The sequence below is a fragment of the Myripristis murdjan genome, chromosome 20 (genome assembly GCF_902150065.1).
Source record: "Myripristis murdjan chromosome 20, fMyrMur1.1, whole genome shotgun sequence".
Classification (NCBI taxonomy): Eukaryota; Metazoa; Chordata; class Actinopteri; order Holocentriformes; family Holocentridae; genus Myripristis; species Myripristis murdjan.
Window position 1 is genome coordinate 21328183 of NC_043999.1, and position 12437 is coordinate 21340619.

Below are 12437 nucleotides of genomic sequence, written 5' to 3' on the forward strand. Positions count from 1 at the left end.
TGGCTGTGGTGGTGTTTCCTGAGCAGTCTGCCAAAAAGATGATTTAGATAGATCACAAGTCTGGGGTCTGAGGGTTCCTCGGACACTGTTTAAACACAAGTCTTTCTTCTGAGGACAGAGGAATGAGAAGGGCGCTGAGTGAAAAACCCCTCACCTAACAGTGACATTTCCAACACGGCAACGATGACAGCTGAGTTATTGGTCATCTTTGGTGGAGACTTGGACTAGACATTAAAGCAATTACTTATGAAGATTTATTCCCGCTCATTATACGATTTGGCTCTTCCAGTTGCAGTTGTCAAGGGATCCTCAACACAGCATGGAATAAGTGTTAACATTAAAGGAATTGTTTAAAAAAAAGTATTTTATTTAGTTTAATACATAGGGCGGTTTGTAGTGAAATATGTATACATTCAGCTTTACACTTCATAAAGAAATTATTTCATCAAATACCTAAATTACACATCAGTTTTCAAGTTATCCATACACTTTCACATACAAATTCTGAACAGTCAAAAGACTTATGCAATTTTAATGATTAAGTAATTTATTTATTTTTGAGACAAATGTGCCATTAAATTCCAATGGTAAACCTGTATGAGGGGTTACAATGTACAACTTAATATAATCCTATTTTTTAAAATGTTCAGAATTAATAGTCTTTGTAGGTCATATAATGGACAAACAAACATGAAAGAATGACACAAAATAAAGTTTTTTCCCATGCAAGTAAAAAGATAAAAAGTACACATCCTGTTTCTACTAAGACATAAAGGCATCTGTGTCACCATCCCTGTCACAGATCACGCTCTCAAAACTAATTTCCCAGAATTTCCCAAAACACATACACCAGCACTCAAATACTGCAAACATAATCAGAGGTCAGGGGCACAGTACATTTACAACTGCCTCTCGGATACAAATGCAGAGATAGGAGTACTGCGAAATACATTAGTAATGTGGAGCATAAGGCTTTTTCTTTGATTTTCCAATTTCAGTGGAAACACCCTTATGACTCACTGCCCTGTTTAATATTGAACACTTTTCCTTTGTCTCCGTCCAGCTTGAGGGGATCTATATATGAAAGGCTGGTGCAGTGCTAGTGATATTACTGATATTATCTGTCTGAGTGAGGCAGTGCCAGCAGGTCACACCCCATTAAAGCAACTACTTACAAAACAAGGCGTGCAATTTTAAGAGCTTCTCTCTTTTCTTTGGGCACCCAAAGGAACGTCTGACGGTGCCAATCTCTTTGATTTATGCACTCTTCAAAAACATACTTAAAGGTTTGGAGTCTGACACATTAAAACTAGTAAAACGTCATTCCAAACACTTGGTAATTCTATTATACTGTGAACAAAGGAGGCAGTTGTGAGGACAACAGAGACACATGATCCCGGACCCTAACTGAGAAGAATACAAGACAGCTTGGCTAGATAAGCTTCTTCATAAGCAGCATCATGTTGACGGGTGCTGTGCCGGGGGACAAGGCAAGATCAAGCACAGGACTGAGCGGAGAAAGGACAAACACTTGGGGAAAAGTCAGCCCTGCTTTTGACACTGTCGTGTTTGCTTGGGCAAGGTGCAAGGAGGACGATAAGCATGCTGGAGACGAGTAAGACAACTTGGGTCAAAACAGTTTTTTCATTCCCTTATCATACTTCAGAAATTAAAGCCCGCCAGACTGAGGGTTACAGCACTGGGCTTGTTTTCTTGTCCTATTACAATTAAACCATAAAGCATGAACAGAGAAATAAGTACCATTTTGACATAGGTCCTGCAACTACACAAAACTACTACTCAAGAGAGGAGCGAGAGAAGGGCTGAGCTGTATGAGCAGTTTAGCACAGCCTTGGTATTGGAAAGTGTGCAAAAAGAAATGTCTGTGAGAACACAGGTGGTGAGTGAGGAGGGACAAGCCTCAAACCTCTGGGGACACCGGCTACCACGGCCTTCATGTCTGAGGAGGGAGCTCAGCTCAGGACAGCACACACTGGGACCGGGGGGACTTCTTCTCTCGAGTGTGTATGTATATGTTTGCGTGTGAGTGTGACATTTTATGTAATATTCACATGTGTACACCTGTGTGTGTGTGTGTGTGTGTGTGTGTGTGTGTGTGGGCTTGTGTGTGTCCGTGTTGTTTCTGCGCATGTGTTGTCTAAACCAGAGAGCAGTAGCCACCACAGCTTCCTCCACCAGCATCTTCGTCAGTGAGCTGGACTCCTCGGCCGTGGGTCTCGCTCTGCCACAGCCCGGGAGTCTGGATGATCTTCTCTACCAGCTCTTCAAATGCACACTGAACTCCGTCCCTCGTCTTAGCGCTGGCCTCTGGGAAGACCATGTGCAGTGGGAGAAATGAAGAAAGAAAGACAAGAGGGTGTTGAGTGGAAGAGGAAAGATAATGAGGAGAGAGGAGGAGGAGGAGGCAAAGGTTAAAAGAGATGAATAAGGTTAGGAAAGAAAAAAAAAATGAAAGAGTGCAGGGTGCAGAGAGGAAAGGCGGGTGAGAGGAGGAGGATGGGAAGGGAAGAAAAGAGATGAGATGAGCTACAGACAAAACAACCATTAATGTCTGCACCGTGATGTCATCATCTGCTGGGCTCCCCGGCTGGAGCAGTGAACGCTGGGTAATGTCTTAACAATAACTGTCAACCCCAGACACTAGCAGTGAACCTTAGGAGCTAATTAGGAGATATTGGCAACACTGGTTTGGAAAGATGATGATATCCAGAAACAATATGATAGTAATCACCACAGGATGAAGATAAAAACTTAGAAGCCCAACTGAAAACTGATCATTTTAGGATCTTGCTCGGCAAGTTTGGGAATATCAGGGTGACTTCCTTCAATTTCTGAAAAAACTTTTTCAACTTAAATATTTTTGAATACTCGCAGATAATTACTAGGGTTTTAAAGTAATGCAAGTCATTTAGGAAACTCATTTTTTCCCTGAAAGATCTGAAAAATAAAAGCAAAGGGAGAAAGCAGAGAACCCATGAAAGATGATAGATGAGGACTGTTTTATAAATAGAACTATGCAAGCATTCCTAAGCAAGTATGATAGTTATTTCAAAAGCAGTTTCCCCTGCATAATGGTCTGCTGTAACTCATGCCCAGCAGGTCTTTGAGAACGGGGAATCCTCCAGACTTACCTATAAAAAGCATGGAATGTTTTCTTGCAAACTTCAGCCCTTCGTTCCTGTCTAGCTCGCGGTTTTCCTAAAACAAAAGAGAGGTAATGGCTTATGTGAGGTCTGCCCGGCAGACCTGTCAGCTCCTGTGGCTGTCACAGGGCAGAAAGAGAAAGTGATTTTTCACAGAGAAAGAGGAGCATACAATATATTTATAAAGCAATATTTAGTGCGCATTTTAATCCCCACGGACTGATTTCTGTTACATAGTTAAAAAAGAGAGACCAAAAATACAACACTTGGACTGCCACTGTCACTTAGTTGAGTCATTAGTCAACTGGAAATAAGCTGCCTTTTTCAACTAATTTGTCATTTTAGGCACACTTTTTTTTTTTTTTTTAAACTCTTTTTTTACTCTGTGGGCTATAAATTTCATAAAATAATACGCAAAGAGGAAATCATTCATAACAGCTCAAACCAAAAAGCCAAGGCAAAAATATAAATCAGGATGTCGTGTATGACAAGCTGGATGCAGAAAACAGAATGTGTTGCTCCTCTGTAATGAAAGAGCCTTGCTAACCACTTTGGTCCATCTATCTTCATAGAGCGGCAGTAAGAATAACACTGTATAAAAACCCTGGAACCCACTCACCTTATCGATTTTGTTCCCCACCAGCATTTTCACGAGGTCGTTCCTTGTACAATACGTCTCCAGTTCATTGAGCCAGTTGTCAAGCTTGGTGAAAGTTTCCCGTCGAGTGACATCATAAACTACAGCAAACAAAACGGACAGGAGATGCTTAAAACATGCATGAATGTGCATGCACACTGGCATACATGAGTACAGACACACACACTTTTACCTCTAACAACACAGGACTAGAGGGACTGAGGTTCACACTGTCACTGGAAAAAAGGCACATTTTTTTTTCAAACCAAGCTCTGACTACATGATCCAACAGCAACAGCACAATCTTGTATATGGAGCAAGAACTGTATCGGCAAACACAATATCATTGTGTGCTGCTGATGTTTCATTCAGGCAACAAAAGAAATACTACAGTCACAGGATAAACTTCAAATAAAGTCTTAACAAGAATTTAAAAGTCGGAAAGACCTTGAATTTATTGAAAAGTAAAAACCTATTTATTTTAACACAACCCTGAATTATTTCTAATTTCAAATCAATTCAACAAGAAAAAGTAAAATGTCAAGAAATAGGTCAGTGTCAAATACAAACAAATGCTTCATCTAACTGTTAGAGATTCAAGTTTTGTAATATTAATATATCTGGAGCTCTCACAATCCTAGTGTTAGTGTGAGGCACCTTTTGTTTCCAACCATCAGAGAGCTGCAAAGGATGTCTGCTTCAGCATTAAGGGTTTTACCCTGCTTCCTGTGTGTGTGTGTGTGTGTGTGTGTGTGTATACAGTATGCGTGTCCATTTAAGGGTCTTGCGTTAAGGGTATAAACGGACTTCCAGAGAGAGAAAGAAAGGAGAATGCATGTGCGCGCGCGCGCGCGCGTGTGTGTGTGTGTGTGTGTGTGTGTGTGTGTGTGTGTGTATGGGTCACAGGATGAAAACCCATCAATCTTTTTACAGCCAGGGGCCTGACTGGGTCTGACTCTGTATTGAGGGGGGTACACACACACACACACACACACACACACAGGCACATATGCACGCACCCACATGCACACACAAGCATGTTGAGTGATGATGCCATCGTCAGCGTGGCTTACCCAGGATGACTCCCTGGGCTCCGCGGTAGTAACTGGGCGTCAGGGTTCGGAAACGCTCTTGGCCTGCAGTGTCCTGCAAAACACAAGCAGCTCAGCCCTGCTGGACACACTCAGAGGAAAAACTAGTGGCTCAAACAGAAGGAAAACCAGGGCAGACAGACATAAAAAAACAAGACTGACTCCCATTTGTCCCTGATAGCATGTGTAGGCTACAATGGTGTTACTTCTGCGCCATCTTCTGGGGACTTGAGTGAACAACAATGTAAAAGGCCAATTAGGAGGAACGGGGCAGTTTGATAGGTGAGCTCTCTTCTCTGACAGTCAGTCCTACAAACCTTTTTCTCCACTCAGTGTTACTACGTCTGTCAGTAGTCACTGAGTTTCTCACTTACCCATATTGCCAGCTTTGCCTTGTTACCGTCCACAGCGATGGTTTTCACTTTGAAGTCAACACCTAATAATGCAAAAGACACACAGGCCAGTCAGTCACTCATGCCATGGTTACCTCATGCTTGTCAGGCCCTAATGTGATCACTCTTACAGGTTTGACCAATTACTGCCAAGAATATTCTATCATGATGACAGACTATAATCATCGATGATGAATTGTCAAAACATACATACCACACAATGTCCCTGAACTTCCCCTAACCCCAGCTACTCAGACCAGACCTAAGCCCAACCTGTGTCCTGTATTTAAATTATGGTGTGACTACATATTTATATCCACCCCATTGGGAATGTGTGGTTTAATATGCTAAACCGAAACCAATACGATAGGTCTTTGTGAGAAAAAAAAAAAAAAAAAAAAAAAAAAAAAAAAAAATCACCACCTGTGAAATGGCTCACAAAGAGCCATGATTCACCCTCAAAAATCCCTGCCTGGCTCCAAAGGGACAGACATTTACATAAAAATAACAATGTTGTCCTCCTCGCCCTCAACAAGTAAATCTCCTTGATTGCCTTACGCAGTGTCTCAGTGTGCAGAGCACACAGCGTCTGGATGACATATCACCCCTAGTTTTAGCATGCAATGACAGATTTACCAGGCAAATGTACACTTGCGACGGGCTTGTTTTTACATCTGGGAATGGAGGGTGGGGGGGGTCAGCTCAGAGCCAAAACAGAGGAGGAAAAAGGGACATGAAGACAGGGAGGACAGGCAGAGGATATAGATGACATATATGTGTACCACACACACACACATGTAGAGTCATCACACAGTCCATCACTAGTGTTTAACGACTGGTTCTTCCACAGGTCCAGCAGGACTGCTAAGATACTGTCACCAGATGCAGGAGGAGTTTACACTAAACAGTATTTCCCTGGACCTCTTGCTCTCTCCCAACAGGTCTGGTGTATTTACTACACATTCACACACAGACCTTTCCCAGAGAACATGGAGCATCTGTTTGCAATATCATAACACAACAAGATGCCACTACCACTACAAGTCAAGGCTGGCTGATCTCTGCGGGCGAGCCCATTTATGGCTGCCCTAAAAACAGCCCTTCACTGAGTGATAAAGGGACACAGAGAACACCACAGCACACACTGTGTACAAACACAAGTCTCCCCTTATTTACCTTTTATAAAGACTAATCAAAGACTGATCAAAGATGTTCAACAATGGGTTCTTCTTTTTATTGTGAAGCACTTTGAGCTGCAATTCTTGTATGAAAGGTGCTATACAAATAAAGTTTTATTATTATATTATTATTATTATTATTATAATGGGTTCTACACAAAAAAACAACAGAAGGTCAAGTGCCTGTTAAATGAAACTGAAAATGGTAACAAAGCAGGGCTGCTCATCTATTATCATGGAAGTAGGCTCAAAGAAACCAAAAGGGGACAGTCTTACAGTGATTAACTCTAGCCTAATGAGTGCCTTGAGGCCTCTGTCCTAAGGGTTAATGTGATAACATATTGAGAAAGCTAAAGCTGCAGGCACCACACTGAGAAATACAACCTCAGTAACCTAATTGCTTTAGGAGGTGAGGGGGAAAATAATCTGCTTGTGAGACAATGATACCAGATTCCAAGTCATTTTCCAGCTCTGAATCTGAGGGGACCTGAGTCAATGAGGGAGGCTAGAGTTTGATGAAGACATCTGTTTGGCAAAGATCCCTAGCTGGCCAAGTAAAACAGTAGCAGTGCATGCCTACCCGTATAAAATATGTGATTTTATTGCTTCAAGTTCTCTGGGAATCTGTGCCTTTGGATGTTTCAACAAAGAAAGCTTTGTTATCTAAAAGGTCTTCACAAAATTAGATTAAGTAGGATATAGAAAAAAACGTCTGCCTCCCAAGCCATCAATAGGACTATGAATGTTGATTTGTTCAGCGCTTTAATGAACATCAGCCCACTAGGTTAGTAACAGCCCCAAGGCCAGCTGAAAAAATAGCTGCGATGTCCTTGACACATCAAATGTTTAATACCATTTAAAAAAGTCATGATATCATTTCCAGATCTACCAGGATCTGGAAAGAACTCTGCTTGCCAAAATGATGTATTGCGAAGGTCACTATTTCACCAAAGGAGCTTGGTCAGCCGGGCTGTAAGCTTTTCTTCACACTCCCTGTTAAGCTTAGAATAAATCAAATAGCTGGGTGGCTGTGTGAAGTGGTGACACTGACGAGCAGCTTTCCAAGTGCTCAGGCCTTCAGTTAGCAGATGTGCCAACAGGTCACATGAATCTCCTCATATCTTACATTCTATTATGAAAAGAGACAGACTTTAAAGATTATTTTTTGTCATTTCTGCTTCATTTGACAGTCACAGTAGAGAGAGACAGGAAAGGCAGGGGAGAGAGGGGGGATGATATGCAGCAAATAGCCTGCGGTCAAATTCGAACCCAGGACACTGCAATGAGGACCTTAACACATGGTGAGCTACCAGGACACCCAAGAGACAGACTTTAAAACCCCCCTCCAGATGTATTCTAAATCCTTAGAAAAAATCTGTGGTTATTAAATATGTTTTATATGTTTGTTTCACAAAAAAAAGTTTAATAAACTACTGAAATTGGCTTGAAAATACCTCTACTTCCTAATCCTCATTGCATATACAAGAATCTATGAATGCACAAATTTCCAACGCCCCAAAGAGATGCACCCACTTCCCCAACTAATTCCCCTAAAACTAGCTACTAAATGCTGCACCTCATTCCTTGATATGTATCTATATCTATAAATCTATACACATCTATATATACCTATATCTACATCCATCTATAAACATAAATTGGTATAGATATAGATAGTGATATATATATGTATAGTCATGTCAATGTCAGCCTACAACTGTCAAGTGCACCGTAGCATTGTGCACTTGTGTAAAATTAGCTACAGTAGGCTGACTGGACTTATTAGCATATGTGTACCTTGTGTTGGTCATAGCTTTAATTTGACCATTTGTTTTATGGGAGACCTATCTCAGCTGAAGTTCACACCACCTGCCAGGCTGTCTCTGTGTGATGTCAGCGTTTTGGCAACGGCTGGCATTCTTCTGGACAGTGTTTTGCATTGCCAAAACACTCAACTGCGCCAGTTTCAGCAGCATCAGACATTATGCCCTAAGCCACGCCCTTTTCAGAAACGCTTCTGTCACAGGATACCCTCCCCCACACACACTGGGATTTGCCAAAATGTGGAAGCAATTTATAAAGGTCATGGAAAAGCAATTTTCACAGCACCTAAACCGAATCAACAGAAAAAAACTGAAATTAGAGCTGTTTGGTGGAATAAATACATGCCAAAACTACCAAAACACACAGGTGTTTGGTAAAAAATTATTCTCAAGTTATACTGCCTGAGGTGTGTTTTTTTGCTTCATGCAGCAAAGGACCCAGGCCAGAACTGAACCCTGGGCTGCTATGATAAGGAATAGTCTTATCAGTACTTGGTGGGTGCTCTACCAGGTGAGCCACCAGCTTGTCCATACTTGCCATTTTTAACGTCTTCAGCAGTAATCAATTTGCTGTAGTCACTCCATGGTTTATGTAGGACAAGAGCAAGCCAAACCAACAAAACACAGGCTCAACCTGTTCCTGCATTTCTGACTGCAGAAACTGAAGAATATGGTTGTTGTTGTTTTGTGTCACTCATGAACATTCTGCAACCTGACATACCAGCCTTCTTATACTTCAGGAAAGTGAATTATTGCACATTGTACTTTCCATTTATTATATTATACTTTACTGACAGAGCTCAGCTCTGTTACTCACCTATTGTTGCCGCTTGCTCTGGATCAAATGTGTCATCTGTGAATCTTAAGAGGAGGCTGTTGAGAAAAAGACAGGAGGAGAAATTGGCTTATGGCTTTGTTAACAAAACAGTGACTACACAGCAGAATAGCTTTTTACAGTAATTCTATCCTACTAAGGGTAAACAAGTTCTTGGTCAGGTGTCAGATTTCCATTTGCCAAGATCAGACGGTCTCTCCTTCCAAGCCTGCCTTGCCTGCGGCACCAGGCCTGTATAATTCTGTATCTCTATCTCTTTCTATTGATCACTTTCTTCTTCACAAGCATTACAGACACAAGCTCTAGATGACATCATGGGTTCATTTTGGTCAGGAGGACAGGGTTCATTTGTTAACTGTGACTAATCAAGTGCAAAGGCCTTAATCACAGCACTGATGATGTGGATAAGCCCACTCATTTCCCTTGAACCAAGCATAATGCTCTTATTTTCCTCATAGCCGATCAAGAATGATGCTGGAGCGATGAGTGCTCATTGTTTGAAGTCTACATAGTCAATGAGCTATGCTGTGAGACAGCCAAGTTTGAAGTGCATTCTGTATAGGTAATTTATGTAGGTAAAATGAAACCCCTGTATTCTTTGCCAGGTAGACATCTCAACTATTATTTGAAGGCCGCAGCAGATTGCAGGCAAAGAAATGAAATATCTGTGCTCTATTCAGAAATTAGTGTAGTCAGTGCAACAACTTGATGATAGAACAGTCGTCCCAAGATGATTCGCATAATACTGCTTGAGCCCAATCATACTTTGAATTTGTTTATTGTATTAAGCAAAAGCCTATTTAAAATGAATACCAAATTGCTTTCTGGAAACACTGCACTTGGCTTGTTAGATACACCAGCAAGCAGCTTATAGAAAACTCTTCTTTTTTTTTTTTGGAAGTATAAGCAAATCTAGGTCTATGTTATGGTAATGGCATTTGTGTATATTCACTGCCTTCTTGGTACTCAATCAATACAGGCAGGCACTACAAGCAAGCAAACTGTCACAACTGCAAGAGAAAATCTGCAAGGGAAAAAAGTAATTTCTGCCCAACAACTACAACAGAGGCCCAAAGTCAAGATTAAACATGATTTTTTCTAATCAAAAAGGTTCATATTGTGACTGTAAGATACTTGTAAGCCAAAAATGGGATGGATGTGCAACAGACTTAACACTAAAAGCAAAATCACAAGTGCTAGTGACACAGTGGAAACATTTACTGCTGACATTCACCGACATAAAGACCACAGATTAGTGCAACATTTGAGACTGTTATTTAAATCTGTCTAGGCTAACGCTTGGTTGATCCAAATTGGAGGTTCGTCTCAAATCTTTTTTTACATTCCATCCCTTGTTGATCATGCTGAAGATCCCAGACTCAGAATAAATAATAAAAAAAAAGACCTGCCCTTTTGTGGTTCACGTTATGCTTTGTTATTCTGAGATAGCGAGGCCCATCTAGTGAAGCACGCCTTGAAAGATGATTTCATTTGGCCAGACAGCTCACTTGTCAAAACGCTGTTACAATGAAGCACCAAACAGCTCATTATCTTTGTACCGTGCGATGATTCTGGACAGCATGCTGCACTTGATACCATAGTTTGCAATGTGATGGTTCAAGGCTCAGGCTGGCTATCAGCATTCTTCCACGCAGTCTGGATCACAGTCATGGATTTAAAAAGAGACCAGCAAAACAGGCTCTGTGCTGGCAGTGGCACAATCTACAGGCTGCCAAACTGATGTTGAAAATAGCATTGCAGTCTACTTTGCATCATATTAGACTGATTGGTGGTACTAAGAGGGACCTATGATTACCAAAAGTTGGCAAAGCTGGAAGAGTGACACGCTATAGCTTTGGATCTGGCCAGCATTCAGCCAGCAGCATGCCAGCGAGCAGGGGAGGCTCTAACTTTCTCACATTAAGCTGGACTGCTGAAGTTAGGCTAGCCACATATGAATATACTGAAGAAGGAGTGTGGATCACAGGGACATGGAGAGGCTAGCTCTGCAGTGACTTGGCTCTCCACATAAAGACAGGGAGTGCTCTTTGTGTTGGCGTCAATTGTCCATTTACAACAAATCAGGGACTGTCGCTACTTGGTCAGAGCAATGTCATCTAGGTTTGCTACACTTGGTCTCAGTAGTTTTAGGATATAACCGAGAAACCGGGATACCAGTGATTAGTGAAGTCACTCGATTGCAACATCTTCAACAAGCTCGTGTCTGACGTGAACAAAGATGATGTCACATATGCTAGCACAGTCAGATAGCCGAGGTTAGCTACATTTCCAGCACAATATAAACCCCGAGCTAGCCAAACAGCGTGAGCTGGACAGTGCCCAGGAAGATGACAGCCGCAGACAAAGTCTTCTCCTTTGTGTTTAAATGTTATATTGTCAGTAAACACAGCGTCACTTAGGCAACTGCTAAGCTAAAGCTGGCTGGCTAGCTGATGTTAGCTAGCTAGCTAGCGACCAGCCACGACATCAACTTCTTCGAGGTAACTTTGTCTTACCTGGACTTTCCAACGCCGCTTTCTCCGATTATCAAGATTTTCAGCGTCGTTAATATGTCGTCTTCCATTGTCCTCTCCTGGCTGGCTGCTTTATTCTCCACACAAACCAACACAGTGTGTTAAAACCGACGTTTTTTACTAACTTGTGCCCCTGTTTACAGCTTGCAGCAGAGATAGTTTGACAGCTTCTTGCTAAGAAAACACACTGCAGCCACATCCGGTAAGACTCTTAGGCACTTCCGGTAAGAGTAGCGCCCCCGAGAATAAGGTGGATTACATAAATGTATACATAAACGATCTTTGATCATTATGCAACAAAACAGAGACTGCACATTTTACCCATAACACAGACATGATATACCGTCTTAATATATGGGGCAAGTTTCTATAGTAGTAAAAATGTTTTTTTTTTTTTTGTTTGTTTTTTTCGAAATTAAAAATAACTCAGATCTGTCTGATATACAATTGGTCTATATGCAGTATCTCAAGTGGGGGGAAAGATGAGGCTTTCCTCTCACTTGCCTTTACTGTTCAATGAGTCCATGACACACCTATAGCTCTTTTTACATTTTAATCTTTGAAATGTCCCTTTAGTGCTTCCTGCCAAGGTCAGCGGTAACATTTGACCCCTTCCATGTAATTCAAAATTGCACAGAAAAAAACAAAACAAAACAAAACAAAACAAAACACCAATAGTGGGTTTTCAGGACAGGTATAAAACATACCAACATCAGTGAAATATTGCTTAAGAACCAAACAAATGTTTTTTTTTTTTTTTTCTGCAGCAGGTGGTGGAGGGGT

General features: G+C 41.4%; 1 protein-coding gene across 2 annotated transcripts; it reads right to left on the bottom strand.

The window, feature by feature from the left end:
* Nucleotides 1-344: 344 nt before the first annotated feature.
* Nucleotides 345-11847, bottom strand: rab18a (RAB18A, member RAS oncogene family). 2 transcript variants are annotated; one of them, XM_030079526.1, is made up of 8 exons: nt 11637-11847; nt 9103-9158; nt 5267-5328; nt 4875-4947; nt 3784-3902; nt 3153-3219; nt 2123-2328; nt 345-2086 (listed from the first exon to the last, which is right to left on the bottom strand). In XM_030079526.1, exons 1-7 carry the CDS (start codon nt 11702-11704, stop codon nt 2159-2161), a joined length of 615 nt encoding a protein of 204 aa, XP_029935386.1. In that variant the 5' UTR covers nt 11705-11847; the 3' UTR covers nt 345-2086; nt 2123-2158. The 2 variants fall into 2 exon arrangements, with proteins under 2 accessions (XP_029935386.1, XP_029935385.1); XM_030079525.1 differs by having other exon boundaries at nt 345-2328; nt 11637-11846.
* Between the last annotated feature and the right edge of the window lie 590 nt (nt 11848-12437).

Bases quoted from the DNA above. Each gene is read 5' to 3' on its own strand.
- rab18a (XM_030079526.1), bottom strand. From the start codon at position 11,704: ATGGAAGACGACATATTAACGACGCTGAAAATCTTGATAATCGGAGAA. The intron at 4,948-5,266 runs GTAAGTGAGAAA...TGTGTTTTGCAG, and splicing joins AGGCAAAGCTGGCAATATGG to GACACTGCAGGCCAAGAGCG. The intron at 3,903-4,874 runs GTAAGCCACGCT...TGTTTGCTGTAG, and splicing joins AGCCCAGGGAGTCATCCTGG to TTTATGATGTCACTCGACGG.